The sequence below is a fragment of the Lepidochelys kempii genome, chromosome 2 (assembly GCF_965140285.1).
Source record: "Lepidochelys kempii isolate rLepKem1 chromosome 2, rLepKem1.hap1, whole genome shotgun sequence".
In the NCBI taxonomy this organism is placed as follows: Eukaryota; Metazoa; Chordata; order Testudines; family Cheloniidae; genus Lepidochelys; species Lepidochelys kempii.
This window is the reverse complement of record NC_136381.1, coordinates 225,273,647-225,293,544: the sequence shown is the minus strand read 5'-3', so window position 1 is coordinate 225,293,544 and position 19,898 is coordinate 225,273,647. Positions and strand designations below refer to the sequence as shown.

Here is a 19,898-nt window from a genome sequence, read left to right as displayed (position 1 = left end):
CTGAGTTCTCTTGCCACTATTTATGCTGTTAGTTTGTCTTTTATTTCTCTCAGTGAAAAGAAAATCATCTTTACTTTAGCTCTTTTCACTTTCAGTCTTTTTTCCTTTCAGGTTCTCAATGGGGGTAGTGTTTTAATTGCAAACAAAGTACAGAGAAATGTTTTAAAAACAGCAATTTATACTACAATTTAAAATTAACACAGAAACATTTGTATTGCTATTATGTTTTGCAAAGAGTTATTTTTTCTGGATCAGGTGTGACTTATAGTTATAGTGACTTCTAATATTATCCGTATAAGTTTTCTCACGATTAGTGGTACCAGCTTGAATACCACTGTAAATTGGTGTGACTGCAACAACAAATTATTTTATAGAATAGATATATAATTTTAGGCAATGAGGGAGAAAAAGAACTAATCATTCCTAGCTCTCAACCTTTCTTTTGTATCTCAAGAGGCACCTATTTTCAAGTACTGCATCAACCTTTTTCTCCTCCCCAAAATATTAGATATGCAAAGGGATGAAGCATGTAAGACACCAAAATTTGTAATTTCCTCACAAAATTCTATAACATAGCTGTATGGGTTCAAGCAAGTATTCCCAACCTGACTCCAGCCAAAGCATTACTCAATAACAGCACTATAGCACAGAGTTAATTTATTCCATCAATTGCTACACAGTAACTTTGTAACACTGCTTTCAAAGCTCTTTATTTCACCTATCCCCAAACTCTGCTACTTTTACTAATGCAATTACCAGCTCTCATGATTTTTTGTGGGTCTCATGGTACTTAATATTTTTATTAAAACCGCAACTCTTGGATTCATGTGATTAGGTGAGATACTAAGTTTAAAACTTTCATTTTTAAAAAATTTTCTAACCCTCATCGTTGCAGAGAAACTTTAGATAACATGAGCCCTAAAGGCTCAAATATCAGAAAGTAAACCACCCAAATTTCTCATTATAAAATAATCTCATGATTTTTAATTCAAACATGATTTTGGGGGCCTGACACATGATGGATGAATACTTATAGAATCATAGAAATGTAGGGCTGGAGAGACCTCAAGAAATCACAAGTCCAGCCTTCTGTGCTGAGGTAGGACCTAGTAAACCTAGACCCTCCCTGGCAAGTGGGATTATGTTTTTCAGTGTGCATTACTTTGCATTTATCATCCCTGAATTTCATCTGGCATGTTATTGCCCAGTCACCAAATTTTGTGAGATCCCTTTGTAACACTTTGCAGTCTTTTGATTTAACTAAGCTAGGTCTAGTCTACCAATCCACACCTGACACAGTTATACTGACCTAATGCTCGGTGAAGATAGCACTACGTCAACAGAAAGGCTTCTCTAGTCAAAATAGGTACCGGTGGAGTATCTATGTCAATGGGAGAAGCTCTCCTATTGGCATAGATAGCATCTTCACTCAGCTCTACAGTGCTCTAAGTGTAAACCGGGGTTTCTCAAACTGAGGGTTGTGACCCCTCAGGAGGTTGCGAGTTTATTAGGTGGCGGTTACGAGCTGTCAGCCTTCACCCCCAAACCCTGCTTCGCCTCCAGCATTTATAATAGTGTTTTAATTTATAAGGGGGATAGTACTCGGAGGCTTGCTATGTGAAAGGGGTCACCAATACAAAAGTTTGAGAACCACTGGTGTAGACAGTCCCTTAGTATCGTATGCAAACTTTGCCACCTCACTGTTTACTCTTTTTTCCAGATCATTTATGAATATGTTGAATAGCACTGGTTCCAGTACAGCTCCTTGGTAACCCTGCTATTTACCTCTCTCCATTATGAAAACTGACCATTTATTCCTAACCTTTGTTTCCTATCTTTAATTTGCAAACTGGATACAATTAACTTAGGCTTGAATAGAGACTGGGAATGGATGGGTCATTACACAAAGTAAAACTATTTCCCCATGTTTATTCCCCCCACCACTGTTTCTCAGACGTTCCTGTTAACTGCTGGAAATGGCCCACCTTGATTATCACTACAAAAGGTTCCCCCCCCAGCCCCTCCTGCTGGTAATAGCTCATCTTAAGTGATCACTCTCCTTAGTGTATATGATAACACCCATTTTTTCATGTTCTGTGTGTATATAAATCTTCTCACTGTATTTTCCACTGAATGCATCCGATGAAGTGAGATCACGAAAGCTTATGCTCAAATAAATTGGTTAGTCTCTAAGGTGCCACTAGTACTCCTTATCTTTTAACCAATCATTGATCCATGAGCGGATCTTCTCTCTTATTCCATGTATGTTGCTGTGTAAAAAGGAAGATAACTAGCTATACTGATAGTCACCACTGTTACAAAATTGCAATAAATCTTGTACAAAGTATGTTATGTATGCTATCAATGGAAAAGTTATAGACTGATAAATATTATTAGCCTATTTAAATCCATGCATCATTTTTGTAGATGAAATTATGAATATTTGCTGTGTGTTTGTATCTCAAACTTTTTTTTTCCCTTGGGTGACACCCCACAACGGATTTGCATCTAGACTAGCCAGCCTGCTTAATGGCCCATTAAGGACAATGAGCTCGCCCAGTGAGCCCCTCCTGGAGATATTTCAGAGAGCACTGAGGCAAGGCATATAGGATATGTGATCTAATACTCCATATTTTGCCAGTAACTTTCCATGCACTTGGGCTGAAAGTATAAAAGGAGACTGGGACATTGCTTCTTTGTCTTCTGTCCTGCTTCACATCTCTGGACAGGATTTCTAACAAAGGAGAGCTTTGCACAAAGGACTGAAAACCCCCAGTCTAATGGGTGAACTAGAAAGACATATTACAAGCTATCAGATTTACCATCACTGCTATGAACTTGATCTATAGACTTTGAAAGCACTTGTATATGATTCCTTTAAGCATTTAATAACTCTTTTTCTTTGTATTAATAAACCTTTATTTTTTAATTACTAAAGGATTGGCTACAAGCCTGGTATTTGGTAAGATCTAAAGTATATATATTGACCTGGGGGAGTGGCTGAACCTTTGGGATTAGACGAACCTTATGTATGATGAATCTGGTTTTCGGTGACCTCAAAGACCAGATGTCTGGGTGGTGATAGGGGCTGGATTACCAAAGGGGACAGTGTTTTGGCTTCTTGTTAATCCTAGTAGAGATACAGGATCTCACTTTTGTTACTTGCTTGGTGAACTCTTAACGTTCGAATAACCACCAGTTTTAGGGTGTGACTCCTCTGTTCTTATCAGTCTATCCTTAATTTGGCATTGTCAGCTGTAGTCTCAGGTGTATTGAACTACATTTTTTCAATGCTTACCTGTTTGGTATGCACTATGAAGCTCATTTTGTTTTCCAGACTATGGATTTGAAAACATGTATCTGCATCTCCCAACTGCCACATAAAGCAACCATACTTTAGACTGATGAGCAAACCCTGCAGTGAAAAGTAGAAAATGTTGAGAATATTTTCTGAACTATAATGTGAATCTTCTCCACTTTGTCTAAATAAGGTTCTGGTATACATATACAATACTGAGTTTTAAACGATCAACTGCCATAGTATTAGGATTTCCATTTCTAAGAATTTAAAGCTGAAATTCCATATTTTTGAAGTTTTTAAACTTCAGAGTGATTGTAAATGTATACAAGATTTTAATTCAATGCTCAGATGTGAAATAAATCACCAGCACTTAGTAACTCCCTATGCTCTTAACAGCTATGTAAACTGCCAGTATAAACTGCTAACCCTCACCTTGGTTTCCATATTGAGGAGATGCAGACCTTTTACATTTACTCCTACGTACACTCTGATGACTTTATGACTGCTTGAACTCGCCTTGGTGAATACCTGTCCTGTGAAAAAAGCAGCTCCGTAGGTAGGAATTTCCCAGCAATTCTGCAAGAACATTCGTTGCAGGTGATGCATCTCTTTACTTACACCTTCACTAGTGCTGAGACTCTAGAATTAAAAGAGCAAATAAGTCACAAAAAAACCTATTAACAATACACATTCTTCAAACAGGATAAAGTCAGAGCTGGTTTTCTTGAAGGGTTTTTTCTGACAATCATCCTGAAATGATGCCACACCTGGAATAACAGCCTAATAGCAGTGTGATGGGATGTATCAAGCATTTGATACTCCCTGTTGGAGGCCCTGCAGCCTTCGTGCACCACATCTGAAGAAGGTGTCCTTCTGGGGGAAAAGAGCAGTGAGTTCAGACCTAAGAGTGTATAGAGAGGTCACCCAGGATCAGCGCCTGGTGGAACCAATGAGAATTGGTCCTCCAGCAGCGAGAAGGGCTAGGATCAGGTAGAATCCAATCAGGGCCCATCAGGGAAGGTAAAAAGGACTGGCTGTTTCCTCTAAGGTGCAGACTAGGTGAACCTGGGAAAAAAAGGAGGAATGATCTCCCTTGTCTTAATTCAAAAGCTCAGCCTGATCAGGGATCTAACTCCAACTACACCTTTTGACTGAGTGAGCAAAAGACTGGTTTGTTTTACTTTGTGTAATTTAAAGCCCAAATGGCCATCTTGAGTTAGCTATCAATTGCCTTTGGTAAAATTAAAGGGAGCTCACTTCATGAGATGTGCCCTTGTTCAGATGAGCCCATGACAAACTCTCAATTTGTCAGAAATTCAGAACTGTTTTTTTTTTTTTTCCAAAGGGCACTGAAAACATTTCTATTAGGTTTCATAAATTTACACTCTTCTGACTTGTACTTTATGCCTAAACTGAATTGACAGTGCCCCTTTAAGCACAGTTAGTTGGCTGGCATCAAAGTAAAAAAAAACAGATTATGACTTCAGTGACACAATTTACTGACAAACAAGTCAACTTTTAATTTTATAATCAGAAAAAATGTTCAAATAGCTCAGTACTAAGATATGTTGTTTCAAGGTACAGTGTATTTTACCTGAATATTAAAAAAAAATGGACTACTGAATCAGTAAAAAAAATGATTCACTATCTATTTTTAGCCTTCCTACATTTCTGGCTTTGTATATTACTATAATGCAGAACAATACCAGAAAACTAAAGAAAAATAACTAAAGATTTTAAGACAGGATTTTCAGGACCTGGGGATAGTGTTAATATTCTTACCTTGTATTCATGAAGTATCCTATTGGTCCAGTGAGGAGCCTTACTTTTTAGTTTGGTGACGGGTACTATAGATTTAAGATTTTCTTCACTAAAAAGCAAAAAGCAAAAATATTACCAAGTTTTCCACCACTGAGCAAAGTACAGGATACAAGGCAGTGTCTTTCAGAATGGCAATACTAATATCTTTAAGTATCAAATATTGGGATAGACTGTCAGCCCCAATTCAAGCTGCTCTATTGTCATCTCAGCAGCTGAAGAGCTTTCCTAAAGGGGCAGCCAAGGTTTCCCACTGACCAAGAGGAAACCTTAGCTTGCATACAGCCAGTGTAGTTGACACTACACTACCTGTTTCTACCTACCCTGCACTGTGGGTGGTGAAGGGGTGAGGGATTCTAGGAATGGGATGGAACACATTATGCTCTGCCTGATTCTCGCCCAGTATAGTGGTTCCCATTAGTAAATTCTAAACTATGATGGGGGCCATGTCAGCTTACAGTCAGCTTTTTCCCTCTCCATTTTTCTCAGCTGCATCAAGTGTAAACTCAGCACAGCTGAGAATTTGTCCCATTAACTTCCAACTGTTACAAATGACTTGAAACCAAGGGTATAGGTGCAAAAATCCATCAGTGCACATTAGTCACTTGGTTTACAAAAGAAAGCTCAATTTCTTTTTATGCACAATCACTACAGGCAATATCATCAGTTTAGATGTAATGTTCTTCCATCCTGAAAAGTTTTTTCACTACCTGCAAATATTATTGTCTGAAAACAATTAAATGAAAACTTGGACAATACAGGATACCCAAACTTCAAAAACTGTTATCAAATCACCAATATGGAGGAAGGGAACATTATTAAAGTTACAGATTTGAAAGGAGAGATCTTTTGCTAAATACATGCACTTGTTCTAAATAACATTATAAACAAAAATCATGATGTCTGTCTCACAAGAATAAAAAGCAGACACAAAGTAAAGTGAAAATGAGTTTTCTCAAGATTCAGAAAAAATGTTCCGTTTCCCTTACACCTAAGAACATACGAATGGCCATACTAGATCAGACCAATGGTCCATCTCGCAGAGCATCCTGTCTTCCAACAGCGGCAAGGGCCGGACGCTTCAGAGGAAATGAACAAAACAGGGCAATTTTTGAGCGATCAGTCCCCTGGCATGCAATCCCAATTTCTGGCAGTAAGAGGTTTAGGGACACCAAGAGCATGAAGTAGTGTTCCTGACCATCTTGGCTAATTGCCATTGATGGACATATCCTCCATGAACTCATCTAATTCATTTTTTGAACCCAGTTATACTTTTGGACTTCATAACATCCCCTGGCAATAAGTTCCACAGGTTGATTATGTGTTGTGTAAAGAAATACTTCCTTAGTTTATTTTAAACCTGCTGCCTATTAATTTCACTGGGTGACCACTGCTTCTTGTGTTATGTAAAGGGGTAAATAACACTTCCTTATTCACTTTCTCCACACCATTCATGATTTTATAGACCTCTATTATATCCCCCCTTTGTCAGCTCTTTTCTAAGATGAACAGTCCCCGGTCTTTTTAGTCTCTTCGCATATGGAAGCTGTTCCACACCATGATCATTTTTGTTGCCCCTCTCTGTACATTTTTCAGTTCTAATATATCTTTTTCCAATGCAACCAGAACTGCATGCAATGTTCAAGATATAGGCATTCCACGGGTTTATATAATGGCATTATGATATCTTCTGTTTTATTATCTATCCCTTAATAATGGTTCCTAAGATTCTGTTAGCTTTTTTGACTGCAGCTGCACATTGAACAGATGTTTTCAGAGAAGGATCCACAATGCCTTCAAGATGTCTTGCTTGAGTGGTAACAGCTAATTTAGACCCTATCATTTTGTATGTATAAATTGGGATTATGTTTTCCCATGTGCACTACTTTGCATTTATTTAATTACTGCCATTTTGTTGCCCAGTCACCCAGTTTTGTGAGATCCTGTTGTAACTCTTTATAGTTAGCCTCATAATCAGTTTTAATAACTATCTTGAGTAAATTTATATCGTTTGGAAACTTTCCCACCTCACTGCTTACCCGTTTTTCCAGATCATTTATGAAAATGTTGAACAGCACTAGTCCCAATACATATTGTTGGGGGACCCTGCTATTTACCTCTCTCCACTGTGAAAACTGACCTTTTATTCTTACTCTTTGGATCTTATATTTTAACCAGTTACTGATCCATGAGCTGACCTTCCCTCTTATCTGATAACAGCCTACTTTGCTTAAAAGTCATTGGTGAGGGTCCTTGTCAAAGGCTTTCTGAAAGTCCAAGTACACTATATCCATTGGTCCACGTTTGTTGACCCTCTCAAAGAATTCTAATAGAGTGGCAAGGCATGATTTCCCTTTACAAAAGCTGGATAGACTCTTACCCAACATATTATGTTCATCTAAGTGTCTGATAATTCTATTCTTTACTATCATTTCAACCAATTTATCTGGTACTTAAGTTAGGCTTACTGACCTGTAATTGCCAGGATTGCCTCTGGAGCCTTTTTTTTTTTTTTTTTTTTAAATCGGTTACATTAGTTATTCACCATTCAGCTGGTACAGAGGCTTATTTAAGCAACAGGTTACATACCAGTTAGTAATTCTACAATTTCATATTTGAATTCCTTCAGAACTCTTGGGTGAATACCATCTGGTCCTGGTGACTTACGACTGTTTAATTGATCAATTTCTTCCAAAACCTCCTCTATTGACACCTCAATCTGGGACAGTTCCTCATATCTGTCACCTAAAAAGAATGTCTAAGATGTGGGACTTTCCCTCACATCCTCTACAATGAAGACCGATGCAAAGAATTCATTTAACTTCTCCGTAACAGCCGTATAAATTCCTTGAGTGCTCCTGTAGCACTTTGATCATCCAGTGGCCCCCTCCGATTGTTTGGCAGGCTTCCCGCTTCTGATGTACTTTTTAAAAAATTGCTGTTTTTTGGTGTCTTTTGATAGTTGCTCTTCAAATTCTTTTTTGGCCTGCCTCATTATACTTTACACTTGACTTGCCACAGTTTATGTTCCTTGCTATCTTAATCAGTAGGATCTGCCTCCCAATTTTTAAAAGATATCTAAAGTCTGTATTCAAACTTCTTTGCATAATCTGTATATACACCTCTACCCCGATATAATGCGGTCCTTGGGAGCCAAAAAAAAGAATCTTACTGCGTTACAGGTGAAACCGCATTATATCGAACTTGCTTTGGCCTCAAGCATTTCCGTTATTAATAGTCATTTCCCGCCCCCTGAGTGACCCCTCAGAATCCCTGACCCATCCAACCTCCCCCCCTCAGCTCCCTGTCCCTGACCACCCCCCCGAAACCCTCTGCCCCTTATCCAACCCTCTGGCCCGGCACCCTTAATATGCTGCTCAGAGCAGCGTGGCGAAGCCAGACAGGCTGATGCGCTGATCTGCTGGAGCGCGCAGCCCCACCCCCCAGAGTGCTGCTTTACCACGTTATATCCGAATTCGTGTGATATTGGGTTGCGTTATATCGGGGTAGAGGTGTATAGCATACAGCAATGGGTTTCTTTTTCTGCACATTCTAAATAATTTTGTTCAAAAAGGTGCTATTCTTAGGTCCTAATCCTGTAAACTCTTATTCCTGTGTGGAATCCTTACACATGCAAATAGTCCTATTCACTTCAGTAGCACTATTCGCATGAATAAGGATTTGCAGGATCAGGCCCTCACCCCCTTGGTATACATCGGAAGTTGCCATAGTCAACATGAATGGGAAATCAGTTTCTTGTATAATGGGTTATACAATAGCTGCCTCATCACCACTAAAACCACAGCTCAATGTTACAAGAATGTGATACTGTTTAGCAGCAATTAATAAAATTGACTAAAATTTTTGTTCTTTTAAATGATAACATACCCACTGAAAAACAAAGTCCTCTCGCCCTTAAGTTTTGCAAACTAGTCACACAGGATACACTTTCAATCCCAGACACAGAGGATTTGATGCACAGCTCACATTATTGATATGTGAATTAAGTGGCTGGACTAACGTGCACAGTTCTGAAGCTGTACCCCACATACTGAAGCTCAATGAGTGTGTTTAATTTCTAGTTAATACAACACACCTGCAGTTTACTTGGAAATAGTTGGAACAGTTTATATTAAACATTTCATATTAAAAATAAAACATTTTCAGTTTAAATACTCACTTTAGGAAACCTTGTTTGTGTTTCTTACTCTCATAATTTCCGTAGACTATTTGTAGAAGCAGACTTGCCAGTGTGATCAGTTTGGCATCAGGTGAAGTATAGAAGCCTTTCAGCAAATTATATCTGGCTTCGTCAAACAGGATAAGAATAGCCAGTGGATCCTCAATCTGTTTAAAAACATAAATTTTAAATATTTTTGTTTTATAAACTAAGTATAACTTTTCTCTGATTCTATAGGAAACAAAGATATGATCTTGTTTAACTGAAATGTGTATTTTATTTGGTCTAGAAGAAGAATAAATGCTATGATTCAAAAATATTGATATGCAAGTATTTCCATTTTCTGAATTACACATTCATACTGATCTAATATACATAAATTACAACTGAATATCACACTATACCAAATCAAAATCACATCAAACCCATACAAGCCAAAAAACATTTTACACTGTTGTCAAAAAAAATCTATTTTCTCACTCTATACGACCAGTTTCTACCACCCTTTCTCTTGCCAATTAGCACCACCTTTCTCTGAGAGTAATCTCACAGATATCAATGAACTATTTGTAAGAAGAAGATTACTCAGAATGAGTAAGGGTGCCAGAATCTGGTCACTAGAAAGTGGGCAGGACTGGAGGAAAATCTGATTGGCTTAACTAAGGTTCCAATCCATAAACAATATTGGCTGTTTTGTGATTAAGTTTAATTGCTTAGGAGTATACTCGGACAAGTCTTTATTTTATTGAAGGAATAGCATTTATGAGAAACTGCTGTTTATAGGAGCTCGCTTAGTACTATTTTATTATTATTATTTACAACACATTTGTTTGGAATGTAAGTAATTTTCTGCAATTTCAAAAATAAAAGGAGAATAAACCTTAGAATTGTAAAAAGTCAGAGGCCTATTCTACCATTGTCCTGTCCCACAACTATTAACAGGAATTACAGGCTTGATCTAACTCCTATAAAAACAACAGGACTCTTTCCTTAATCTTCAGTGCGAGTTGGATTAGGCCCTACATGCACACAGGCAGAGGAACAAATCACTTTAATTGACAGTTACTCTTATACCTATTAATGTTTTCTAACAGGTTTAAATTTGATCTAAAGTCATGGGTTCTGAATCCGTAGTTTGCAACATCCTTCCCTTTCTTATTTGTCAGATGGGAAGAGGGTCCCAAAATTTATTTAAATTCTAAAACATACTAACAGATTGACATTCTAATTAACATACTGCCAGCTGATAAAGGTTTCTGTTTCTGCACCTGTATTTGATATTAGCACTTTAATGCAGACCTTTTTTTCAACCTCCAAAGGAAGTCTCACGTCCCTCCTCAGGAAAAGCTGTGGAGTTTCCCTTTGAGGATCCAAGTTTGTCAGTTCAGTGAGTATTTCAGGCCAGTCACGAACATGCTGCAAAGGTTTGTGATATGGCTTCAGCTGGAGGCCTGGAAAATAACAACTTTTCATTTAAAATAACAAACAGGGGACTCAAGCACATAGATGCTCAAATTAACACTATACGAAAACGTTAGAACTGAGAATTCACTTCTCAAACAAAAAACTGTTTTCTTTTTAACATATGTAAAAGGTCACAAACATGGTGACAAATTTATCACAGCAGAGGCCACATCAATAATATAAAATGCATGCTAGAATTATGTTCAGCTTCTCAAAAGTGAACTGAAATTATTTTTAAAAAGTAAGTCACGTTAAAAATTTAAGTTTGTAATGAAACACATGGGTGAACCTTAAAACTACAAGTAAAAGGCTGCGGTAAGGACTGCAGGATTAGGCCAAAACACCACATCAAATAAAACATTTTAAATAATTTCCTCTTATTGCTTCTGAATCGGTTCCTTCTGCAAGTGCCTGTGGAATCACAAATGCCCAATTTGGGGTAAGGAACTACATTAACTACTAGGCTTTAATGATTGTATCAGCTAGTGATTGTTACAGTTATTTTAGGAGAAATAAGAGCCCAGTACTCAAGTCTTGACAGGAAAATATATCTTTGGTTTGTTTTAGAAACATATTTGCCATTTTATAAACTGTAATAGTTTCAGGATAGAGGCTGTGCCCTTTCTATGGTCTGTAAAGCATCATGATCCCAACATGTTGTAACCATGCAGTTTTTCCTGCTTCCCTACTCTTATGGAGGCTGAGCTACAGATCTAGATCCTTGTGCCAACCAGCACACAGCAGCAGCTACATTCAGGCAACCCATTTTCCTATCCTCCTTTCCATCATGATCTCCCTACTGCTTGCCTATCTTCTAGCTCCCCACTACTCAACTCTCCCGGACTTCTCTGGCTTCTGCACAGCTACTGCCCACTTAAAATCTTCTCCCAATTCTGCTACTGATTTGTCCTTCCCACATTTAAAACCCTCTACAATTAAAAACATCATACCCTATCATAGTTTTCTTGTTAGATTTTCATTATCTAACGTAAGATGACCATTAGTTGCTTAAATAGGCAAGCAGAAACTGAAGCTGATTTCTCAAAGTATTTTCACAGAGCATCCTGGTTTAAATCTGTTCTATAGAATTCATTGCATGGAGTCTTTTTTTTTTTTTTGAAAGTTCAAACTCTTAGTCTAATTTGGAAAATTATGAATGTTTCATAGAATTACTTGTTGGTAACAAAAAATTAACAAATCAGTAATATTTCCCTGTACAGAAAATAAAACATCTCAGTATTTTGGGCAAAATAAGATGGAACACACACTCAGAAGGTAAGGACTGGGTGTTTAAATTTTTTGAAACTAGCTGTTCCACTTGGTATAAACAAACAAACAGTCACTGGGCCAGAGAGAGAGAGAGCATGCGAAATGACTCTATGATCAGCACACTCATCTGGGAAATGCAAGTTCATGTTCCTTCTCCAATGACTAATTATTTATGCACAGTGGAACAGCTTCAACAGGAAAGACTGAGAGAGACCCACATTAGAATATCCTACAGCCCAGTGGCTAGGGGACTCTCCTATAATGTAGGAGAGCCAAGTTCAATTCCCTTCTCCACTTTAGGCAGAGGTGGGGGGATCTGAACTCAGGTGTCTCACATCCCAGGTAAGTGCACTAATCATTGGGCTAAAGCTCATCACAGAGGCACTACCATCTCCTTTTTTCTCCCCTATTTTATGAATCTAGCACTTTTATTATGCCCAGAAACACAATGTTTTGGGTTGAACTAAACATCTTGCTCAATCCAAAAGTGACTCTTTCAGTTTGCTGAAATTTTTTGAATTTTCAAATTTTGTTTCACCCAAACTGATATTTTCCCCACATTTTTTCAGAAATGCGAGAGAACCAAAAAAATCAATTTTTATTTGGTCTAAAAGGGACACAAGCATCACAAAATCATCATTCAGCCAGGCTCCTTTCATCTCAAAGACTGTAGCTCTGCATTTGTATGTCTGCTGGTGGGCCCATATGGTTCTCTACTGGTTGTGCATAACGGGAAGTTAAGTAACAGTGGTGAAACTAGGAGAAAATGGTCAGACAGAAAAACTGAAGAAAAGCATTATTTAAAACAATTTCAACTATAAACACACGCTCATTGTATTTTAAATTCCAGATATATAAAAGAAAGCAGCACTGGAGTGTTGAATTCTTAATGCGCAGCTTTTTTCCTTACATTACCACCAGCAGGGCGTCTAACCCAATTTGAAGCTGTTGAAATCATAATGACAGTTTCTCACATTTAACTGGCGTTACAAATGAGCCCCATAGCAACCTTGTCACAGGAATGCTGTTTACAGCCTTTTCTGACAAGTAGGCGTAACCATGACTGATTACAGCTTATGCACGTTTCTACCTATTTTTTTGAAATCCGGTTGGAAAGAGGTGGCATGAATGTTGCTGAAGAAAAAGAATTACAAAGATATATACCATACGTATGACTTTAATCCAAGAGGAGTCTTGAATTGTATGAAAAAGCTAGCAACAGGAATAAGGATGCTTCCTGTGCTAAATATAGCTGAGAACTTGTATAAAATTTTAAAGAAAAGTTAGTGCAACTCTGATTACATGAATTTATTAAACATATGAAATAAATTGAGGTAATCAAATTTACCTTAGTTACACATTTAAGCAGACTAAATAGTCATAAAAAGTACCTCATAGTACATAATGCTAGAATCAGGAAAGTAAGTATGCACTAAGGACTGTCACAGGGTGAGGAAGCCCTTTAAGGGGGATGGGACTCAGCTGCACTCTGTGCCAGGCTCAGCTCACCTTCCCACGTGAAGGGAATAAAGTCCAGGGATCATATGGTAGAAGACTGAAACTAAGTGCAGAGAGGAAAGCTGCAGCAGAAGGGAGCAGACATACTTGAATTAACACCCAGGCAGAGGACCTGAGAAGTGAGAGCTGCAGGGAGTAATAGCTTCTACAATAGACAACGGGCCAGGGAAAAGGCCATGATTTACATCTGGAAATTATGTTGTTTTATTTGAGAGAAATAAAAAATTCAGTGTCTGAAAAAAAAGGTACTGAAATCCTGTGGCTGCTGAGAGTTCTTTTGATGCACTGGCTGGTGAGATGGCCCACTGGCTTACAGGGATAAACTAGAATGCTTTAAAAATTACAAACTGTTTACAATCTTAAATAATTAACGCAACATATGCATAGATAACATAAGTCCAATCCTTTAATTATTACTCATATGAATAATTCCACTGAAGTTGATTAAGTTGCATATATGAGTTATGTGAGCAAGGTTGGAAGGATTTGGTCCTATACTTGCAGGCAAAGATTTTAAGAGTGGGTGCCTCAAACCAGGCTGCAAAGTCCATACTTAGGCACCTTAAGTGACATGACTGTCAAAAGCATTAGGCATCCAGCAGCTCCCACAGAAGTCCTGTGTTGTCTCTTCAGGCATCTACAGCTAGTTCTCTTTGTGGAGGGTGGCCAGGCAGACTACTGCAGCAACTCCACTGATCTCAATGGTTTAAAGTTCCAGAAGGCATTCAAGATGATTTTCCCACAGTTTGTATTACAGAACTGTAAGATATTTCACGGTCCACAATCTTTCCCCTTCTTTCCAGTGAGAACCACTATTTTAAAAAACGTGCATGACAGGCACCAAATCTGAGCTATTGAAAAAAGTGTGTTTTTAAAGAATTTTTTTTCTAGGTATTAAAAAAACCCCAGCATACCCCCAAAACCCGCAATAACTCAACATTGCTCAACTCTGAAGTCTCATCTAACTAACAGCCAACTCTCTATCAACCTAATCATGTCTAGGTTTTTCGCAGTTGCCTCTCTGCACTACAGTTGAACAAAATTCTCAAAAATTTTTTAAAGGTCTCCAGAATGGCTCAGCAGTGCAGAAAATGACGGGACAATGTGTATGACTAAAGAAAGCCAGCAAGTTTATTGTTTGGTCTACCAGTCTTGCTTGGGTGCTTTTTTACTTTAGCAAGACATTTACAAAAATAAATGTAAAAAAACAAAACCCAAAACAATTAAGTCCAACAATGTTGTAAGTTCTCTAACTACTTACTAAGGTTCTCAGAACAAATCCAAATAGTGAAGTACTGCTGTGTTTCTTGAGACAGACGCATTCCTTCCATTATCTGCTGTACAGTAGTATTGTTTCCATGTTTCAACTCAACAGAACGATATGACCCATCCATTCGATAAATCCGTACCTTTTCATACTGTGGCAAAAATATATAAAAATATCATTAAAATAAATGGGGACAAATTAATCATAAGTTTAAAATCTCACTCTTCTATTGCTTTCACTTCCACAAACATCAATTTTTAATCCAATTTAGTAGCATTTACATTTTGAGAGAAATAATTGTGCAGAATTATTTTATATTTATCTTGGATCAGAACACCCTTCACAGATCTGTGGGGCCTCTGAGACCCATATAGCATTGTGTCTCTCTACATTTCTATACCATGCCCATTACCATAGTAGCTAAGATGCAGATTTTTAAAGGTATTTAGGTGTTGCAATGCTGAGCAGAACAATGCATAAATACCTTCAAAAATCTGCGGCTAAGTGCCTACGTATATCCTGCCATATGCATGTAGTGTGATTACTACTACTGATTTAATATAAACTAGTTGTGTGCATAATTCATATTCAAACATCTTATCGTTACCTTTTCCTCCCTCCATCCCTCTTGTTTGTTTCACTTATCCTTTAAGTCTCATCTTTTAGGCCATAAACTCTTTGGGGGCAAAGGCCTTAATTTATTATATGTTTGTACAGCTCCTAGCACAAGGTGATCCCCATCTACTTGAGACCTTTAGGCACTACTACTAATAATTTTTACTCAAAACTCCCATTAACTTCAATGGATTGTGGGTGCAGAACATGTCTCATTACAGCCATGCTTTAAGCACGTGACTAACTTTATGTATGCCATAAATAATCCCATTTAAGTCAATGGGACAATTCATGTGCTTAAGTACCAAGCTGAATTGAGGGCTTAAACATCTTATCTCTACTTGTTTCAATGCTTTAGCTGTTTTTAAAAAAAGTTGCAAACATTTATTATAATAGCAGTGTATTTCCCCATCTCTCCTCTGCTCAGTCTTTCCCAAAAAGATTCAGAGACCAACCCTGGAAACTTTTAGTCAGAAAGGTGAATGTCTTGGAAAATTATCATTGACTGAAAATGAGGTTAGAATGGAAAACATTTTGCAATCTTAACTATAGCATTTCCTCCCACTTTTACTGTAGTAACTTCAATTACCAAACATTTAGTTTTACTATATTAATCTGATTATATAAGAAGGCAATAACATCTATTATGCTCAGAGCATACAACAACTGCTGTATAAGGGAAAATGAGAGGGATCAGTTCCTTCTTCAACAACATGAAAGTCAAATGAAAATGTGCTTAAAAACAACATATCAGCAGACTGTATCAATATATAAAACGCTGGTATACCTACAAAAGAAAACAGTGGTAGAATGATCAGTAGTGGCAGTAGAATTTGTGCTATTTTATACCTCCAGAAATCAAAAATTACATTTTAAAATCTTGTACACAGCTGTAGAGCCATAAGTATAAGATGCAAACATTTAAAATGACAAATGCATGATTTTTCATAGTTCACACCAAAAATCTAAATATATGCAGAGTATGTGTCCTGTAGACTGTCGTTGCTATATGTGGACTGATCACGTCTTGGTTTTCCACTCTGAATACATTTTTTAAGACTTTAAAATAGGACTACTAAACTGTTTAAAAGGTAAACACATACAGGTTTATTTATGGCTTCCTTCAGCAGTTTTGCTGTTTCTTCCCAATCATTTTGTTTGCTCTTTTCGCAGACATTCAATGGGGATCTTCCTTGTTGATCAGTAATGTGCTACAAATATGAACAGAAAGACTGGCATAAATATAGTTTTCAATCTAGAAAGGAAAACGTTAACAAGTTTTGAAGATAACTAAAATACCTGGAAAAAGAAAAGGAGTACTTGTGGCACCTTAGAGACTAACAAATTTATTAGAGCATAAGCTTTTGTGAGCGCAAATACCTGGGATTTTCAAGAATATTAATTAAAATCTTCCCTTGTTCAGAAGTTTGATTGTTTAAATACTTTTCATTATTTGTACTTCTTTGTTTATTCTGTCTGTTTCTGGCAGCGTCTCCACAGGAAAACAGGAAGAGCAGGTATGTTTGCAGGCCAAGATTGAGGTGTGTTGACAGAGTTGTATGAAAACCTTTGCATAGAGCTTGCTTAAACTAAATCTTATTCTAGTCAGCACTGTCAGCCATTTATTACATAAGCACCAATTTGACTCCATTTAAAATAGAATTTTATTATTCTAATTTTGTGCTACTGTGCATTCTGACATATATTCTACATATAGAGTAAAATGCATAGTCATAGATCTTCCGTGGTTGTGCTGATGGTGGAGAGGGGGGTTTGAAGTTCCCATACATAAGAACATAAAAATGGCCCTACTGGATCAGACCAAAGGTCCATCTTGCCCAGTATCCTGTCTTCTGACAGTGGCCAGTGCCAGGTGCCCCAGAGGGAATGAACAGAACAGGTAATCGTCAAGTGATCCATCCCCTGTCACTCATTCCCAGCTTCTGGCAAACAAAGGCTAGGGACACCATTCCTGCCCATCCTGGCTAATAACCATTGATGGACCTATCCTTCATGAATTTATCTAGTTCCTTTTTGAACCCTGTTATGGTCTTGGATTTCACAACATCCTCTGGCAAGGAGTTCCACAGGGTGACTGCATTGTGTGAAGAAATACTTCCTTTTATATACAAATTACTACTTATCAGTAAATTAAATGTAATATAACTAACAACCAAAACTACTGCCCCATTTGATGAGGTTATAACTTCAGTCCTATAATGTATTTTCTATCCATACATTTTCATCACACTATGTTCATTTGTTATTGGACACAGTATGTATATACAGCAAATCTATACAAAAACTGTGCAGAATTTGATTGCTTCCCTCTCTCTACCTTTTGTATGCTGCAGAAAAGAGAGGAACTAACACCACATGTCTCTTATAAGTGTGATCACTTTGTTTGTACTTGGATGTATCCTGCTCTGTTCCTCTTTATCTACTTCTTGGCTTTTTTGACTATAAGCTCTTATAGGGCCAGGCACTATCTCTTTGTGTGTTTTTACAGAGCACCTAGAAAAATGCAGCCCAGCCCTGACTGGAGCATATCGATGCGATAGCAATAAACAAAAAAAAGATTATTAACTAGACAAGTAATAGAAATGTGCAATTCAAGCAAAACCCAGAGGCTGAGGAATTTACTTCTTGATAATGAATAGGAACTTTACAAAAAGATACTGAGAGTTTCAACTAAAATCTCTAGTAAAATCCAGTTAAAGTACAGTTAACAAAGGGGGCAACTATAAATCAGTCTGGATGTTTGGGGCAGAATAAGTTTTAAGATGGAGTTTCTATGATAATTGTACAATTGGAATTTGGGAGTTTAAAACTTATGTCCTTTTTTATTTAATTTAGAGACAATTAAGAACTGAAACTATATTTATTTGTTTTTACCTTGGGAACTGGAGACATATAATATATGAGAGATATTGTAAGTGTATGATGCAACTGTAGGTAAGACTATCATTCCAGTTACAAAGGTATCTTACTCTGTCAATTTCCAGATGGTTTAGAAGAATTTTCACAATTTCAGCATGTCCTCCTCCAGCAGCAAAATGAAGAGGAGAGCTAAGTTGTCCATTCAGTAGGTTTGGATTACATTTCCCTTTCTCCAGCAACATTCGAGTGGCTTCAACTTTTCCATACCTACAAGAGAGATTAAAAGCAGAAATGGCCACAACAAAGAACACAACAAGGTTTTTTTTAAAAAAACCTATTTCAGATGCTTTCAGAGATATTCCTGAATGTTTTAGACATATGGCATATTTAGAATAGGGAAATGTGGTCTGGATGCAATTACTATAATGTTGATTCATAATTGGCTTAAAAATCATACTCAAAGAATACTTATCAATGATTTGCTCTCAAACTGTGAGGGTGTTTCCCGTGGGATCCTGTAGGGGTCTGTTGTGGGACCAATAACTTATTCAATATTTTCATTAAATTACTTGAATAATCGAGTGGAGAATATGCTTATAAAATTTGCAGAAGACACCATTTTGGGAGGGGTTGCAAGCACTTTGGAGGACAGGATTAGAATTCAATATGATCTTGATAAATAGGAGAATTGGTCTGAAATTAACAAGATGAAATTTAATGAAGACAAATGCAAATTACTACACTTAGGAAGGAAATAGCAAATGCGCAACTACAAACTGGGGAATAACTGACTAAGCAGTAGTATTGCAGAAAAGGATCTGGGGATTATAGTGGATCGCCAATTTAATATGAGCCAAAGATGTGATTCAGCTGCGAAGAAAGAAAAATATCATTCTGGGATGTATTAGTAGGAGTGCCAGATGCATGATATGGGAGATAATTGCTCTGCTACACTCTGTCTTCAAACATGTTAAGGGATGTTAAAAAGAGAACAGTGATCAATTGTTCTCCATGTACACTGAAAGCAGGACAAGAAGTCATCAACTTAGTTTGCAGCAAAGGCGATTTAGATTAGATATTAGGAAAAACTTCCTAACTATAATGATAGTTAAGTATTGGAATAGACTTCCAAAGGAGGTCATTGGACAGGAATCCCTGTCATTGGAGATTTTTTAAGACAAAACACCAGTCAGGGATGGTCTAGGTATACTTGGGTACTGCCTCAGCCCAGGGAAGGTTGAGGTCCTTTTCAGCCCTATAATTCTATGATACAAAGAATAAGAGCTGTCTTGTGAACAATTTTAGTTCAGACTACAGGAATGCAGAGCAAAATTCTTCTTTTCTGGATAAACCTACTCCTCATTAAAGACTATTTACATGTGTAGTTTGGTGGGAAATGCATTTAAGCCATTTGAATTTTTGGTGAGCTAAAAACATTTTATAATGCTTTAAAAAGTGTAATTTCTTTCACTCATCAATAATTCAAAAAAATAGCTGAAGAATGTTTCCTCATTTTCCATAAAAATTCACCTCTGGGCTAAGAAAGCACATAAGAATAATTATCCAAAGGACGTATTTTCAGAATG

General features: G+C 37.3%; 1 protein-coding gene across 2 annotated transcripts in view; it reads right to left on the bottom strand.

Moving 5' to 3' along the window:
- The window catches only part of KRIT1 (KRIT1 ankyrin repeat containing), a 41,766-nt gene that overhangs the window by 2,144 nt on the left and 19,724 nt on the right, over positions 1 to 19,898 (bottom strand). For both annotated transcript variants that reach the window (XM_073333981.2, XM_073333982.2), the window contains 8 exons: positions 18,423 to 18,579; positions 16,536 to 16,643; positions 14,812 to 14,968; positions 10,599 to 10,750; positions 9,300 to 9,466; positions 5,084 to 5,171; positions 3,734 to 3,940; positions 3,299 to 3,415 (listed from right to left, as the gene is read on the bottom strand). In XM_073333981.2, the coding sequence (XP_073190082.1) occupies positions 3,299 to 3,415; positions 3,734 to 3,940; positions 5,084 to 5,171; positions 9,300 to 9,466; positions 10,599 to 10,750; positions 14,812 to 14,968; positions 16,536 to 16,643; positions 18,423 to 18,579 (1,153 nt within the window). The remainder of the gene's footprint in view (positions 1 to 3,298; positions 3,416 to 3,733; positions 3,941 to 5,083; positions 5,172 to 9,299; positions 9,467 to 10,598; positions 10,751 to 14,811; positions 14,969 to 16,535; positions 16,644 to 18,422; positions 18,580 to 19,898) is intronic.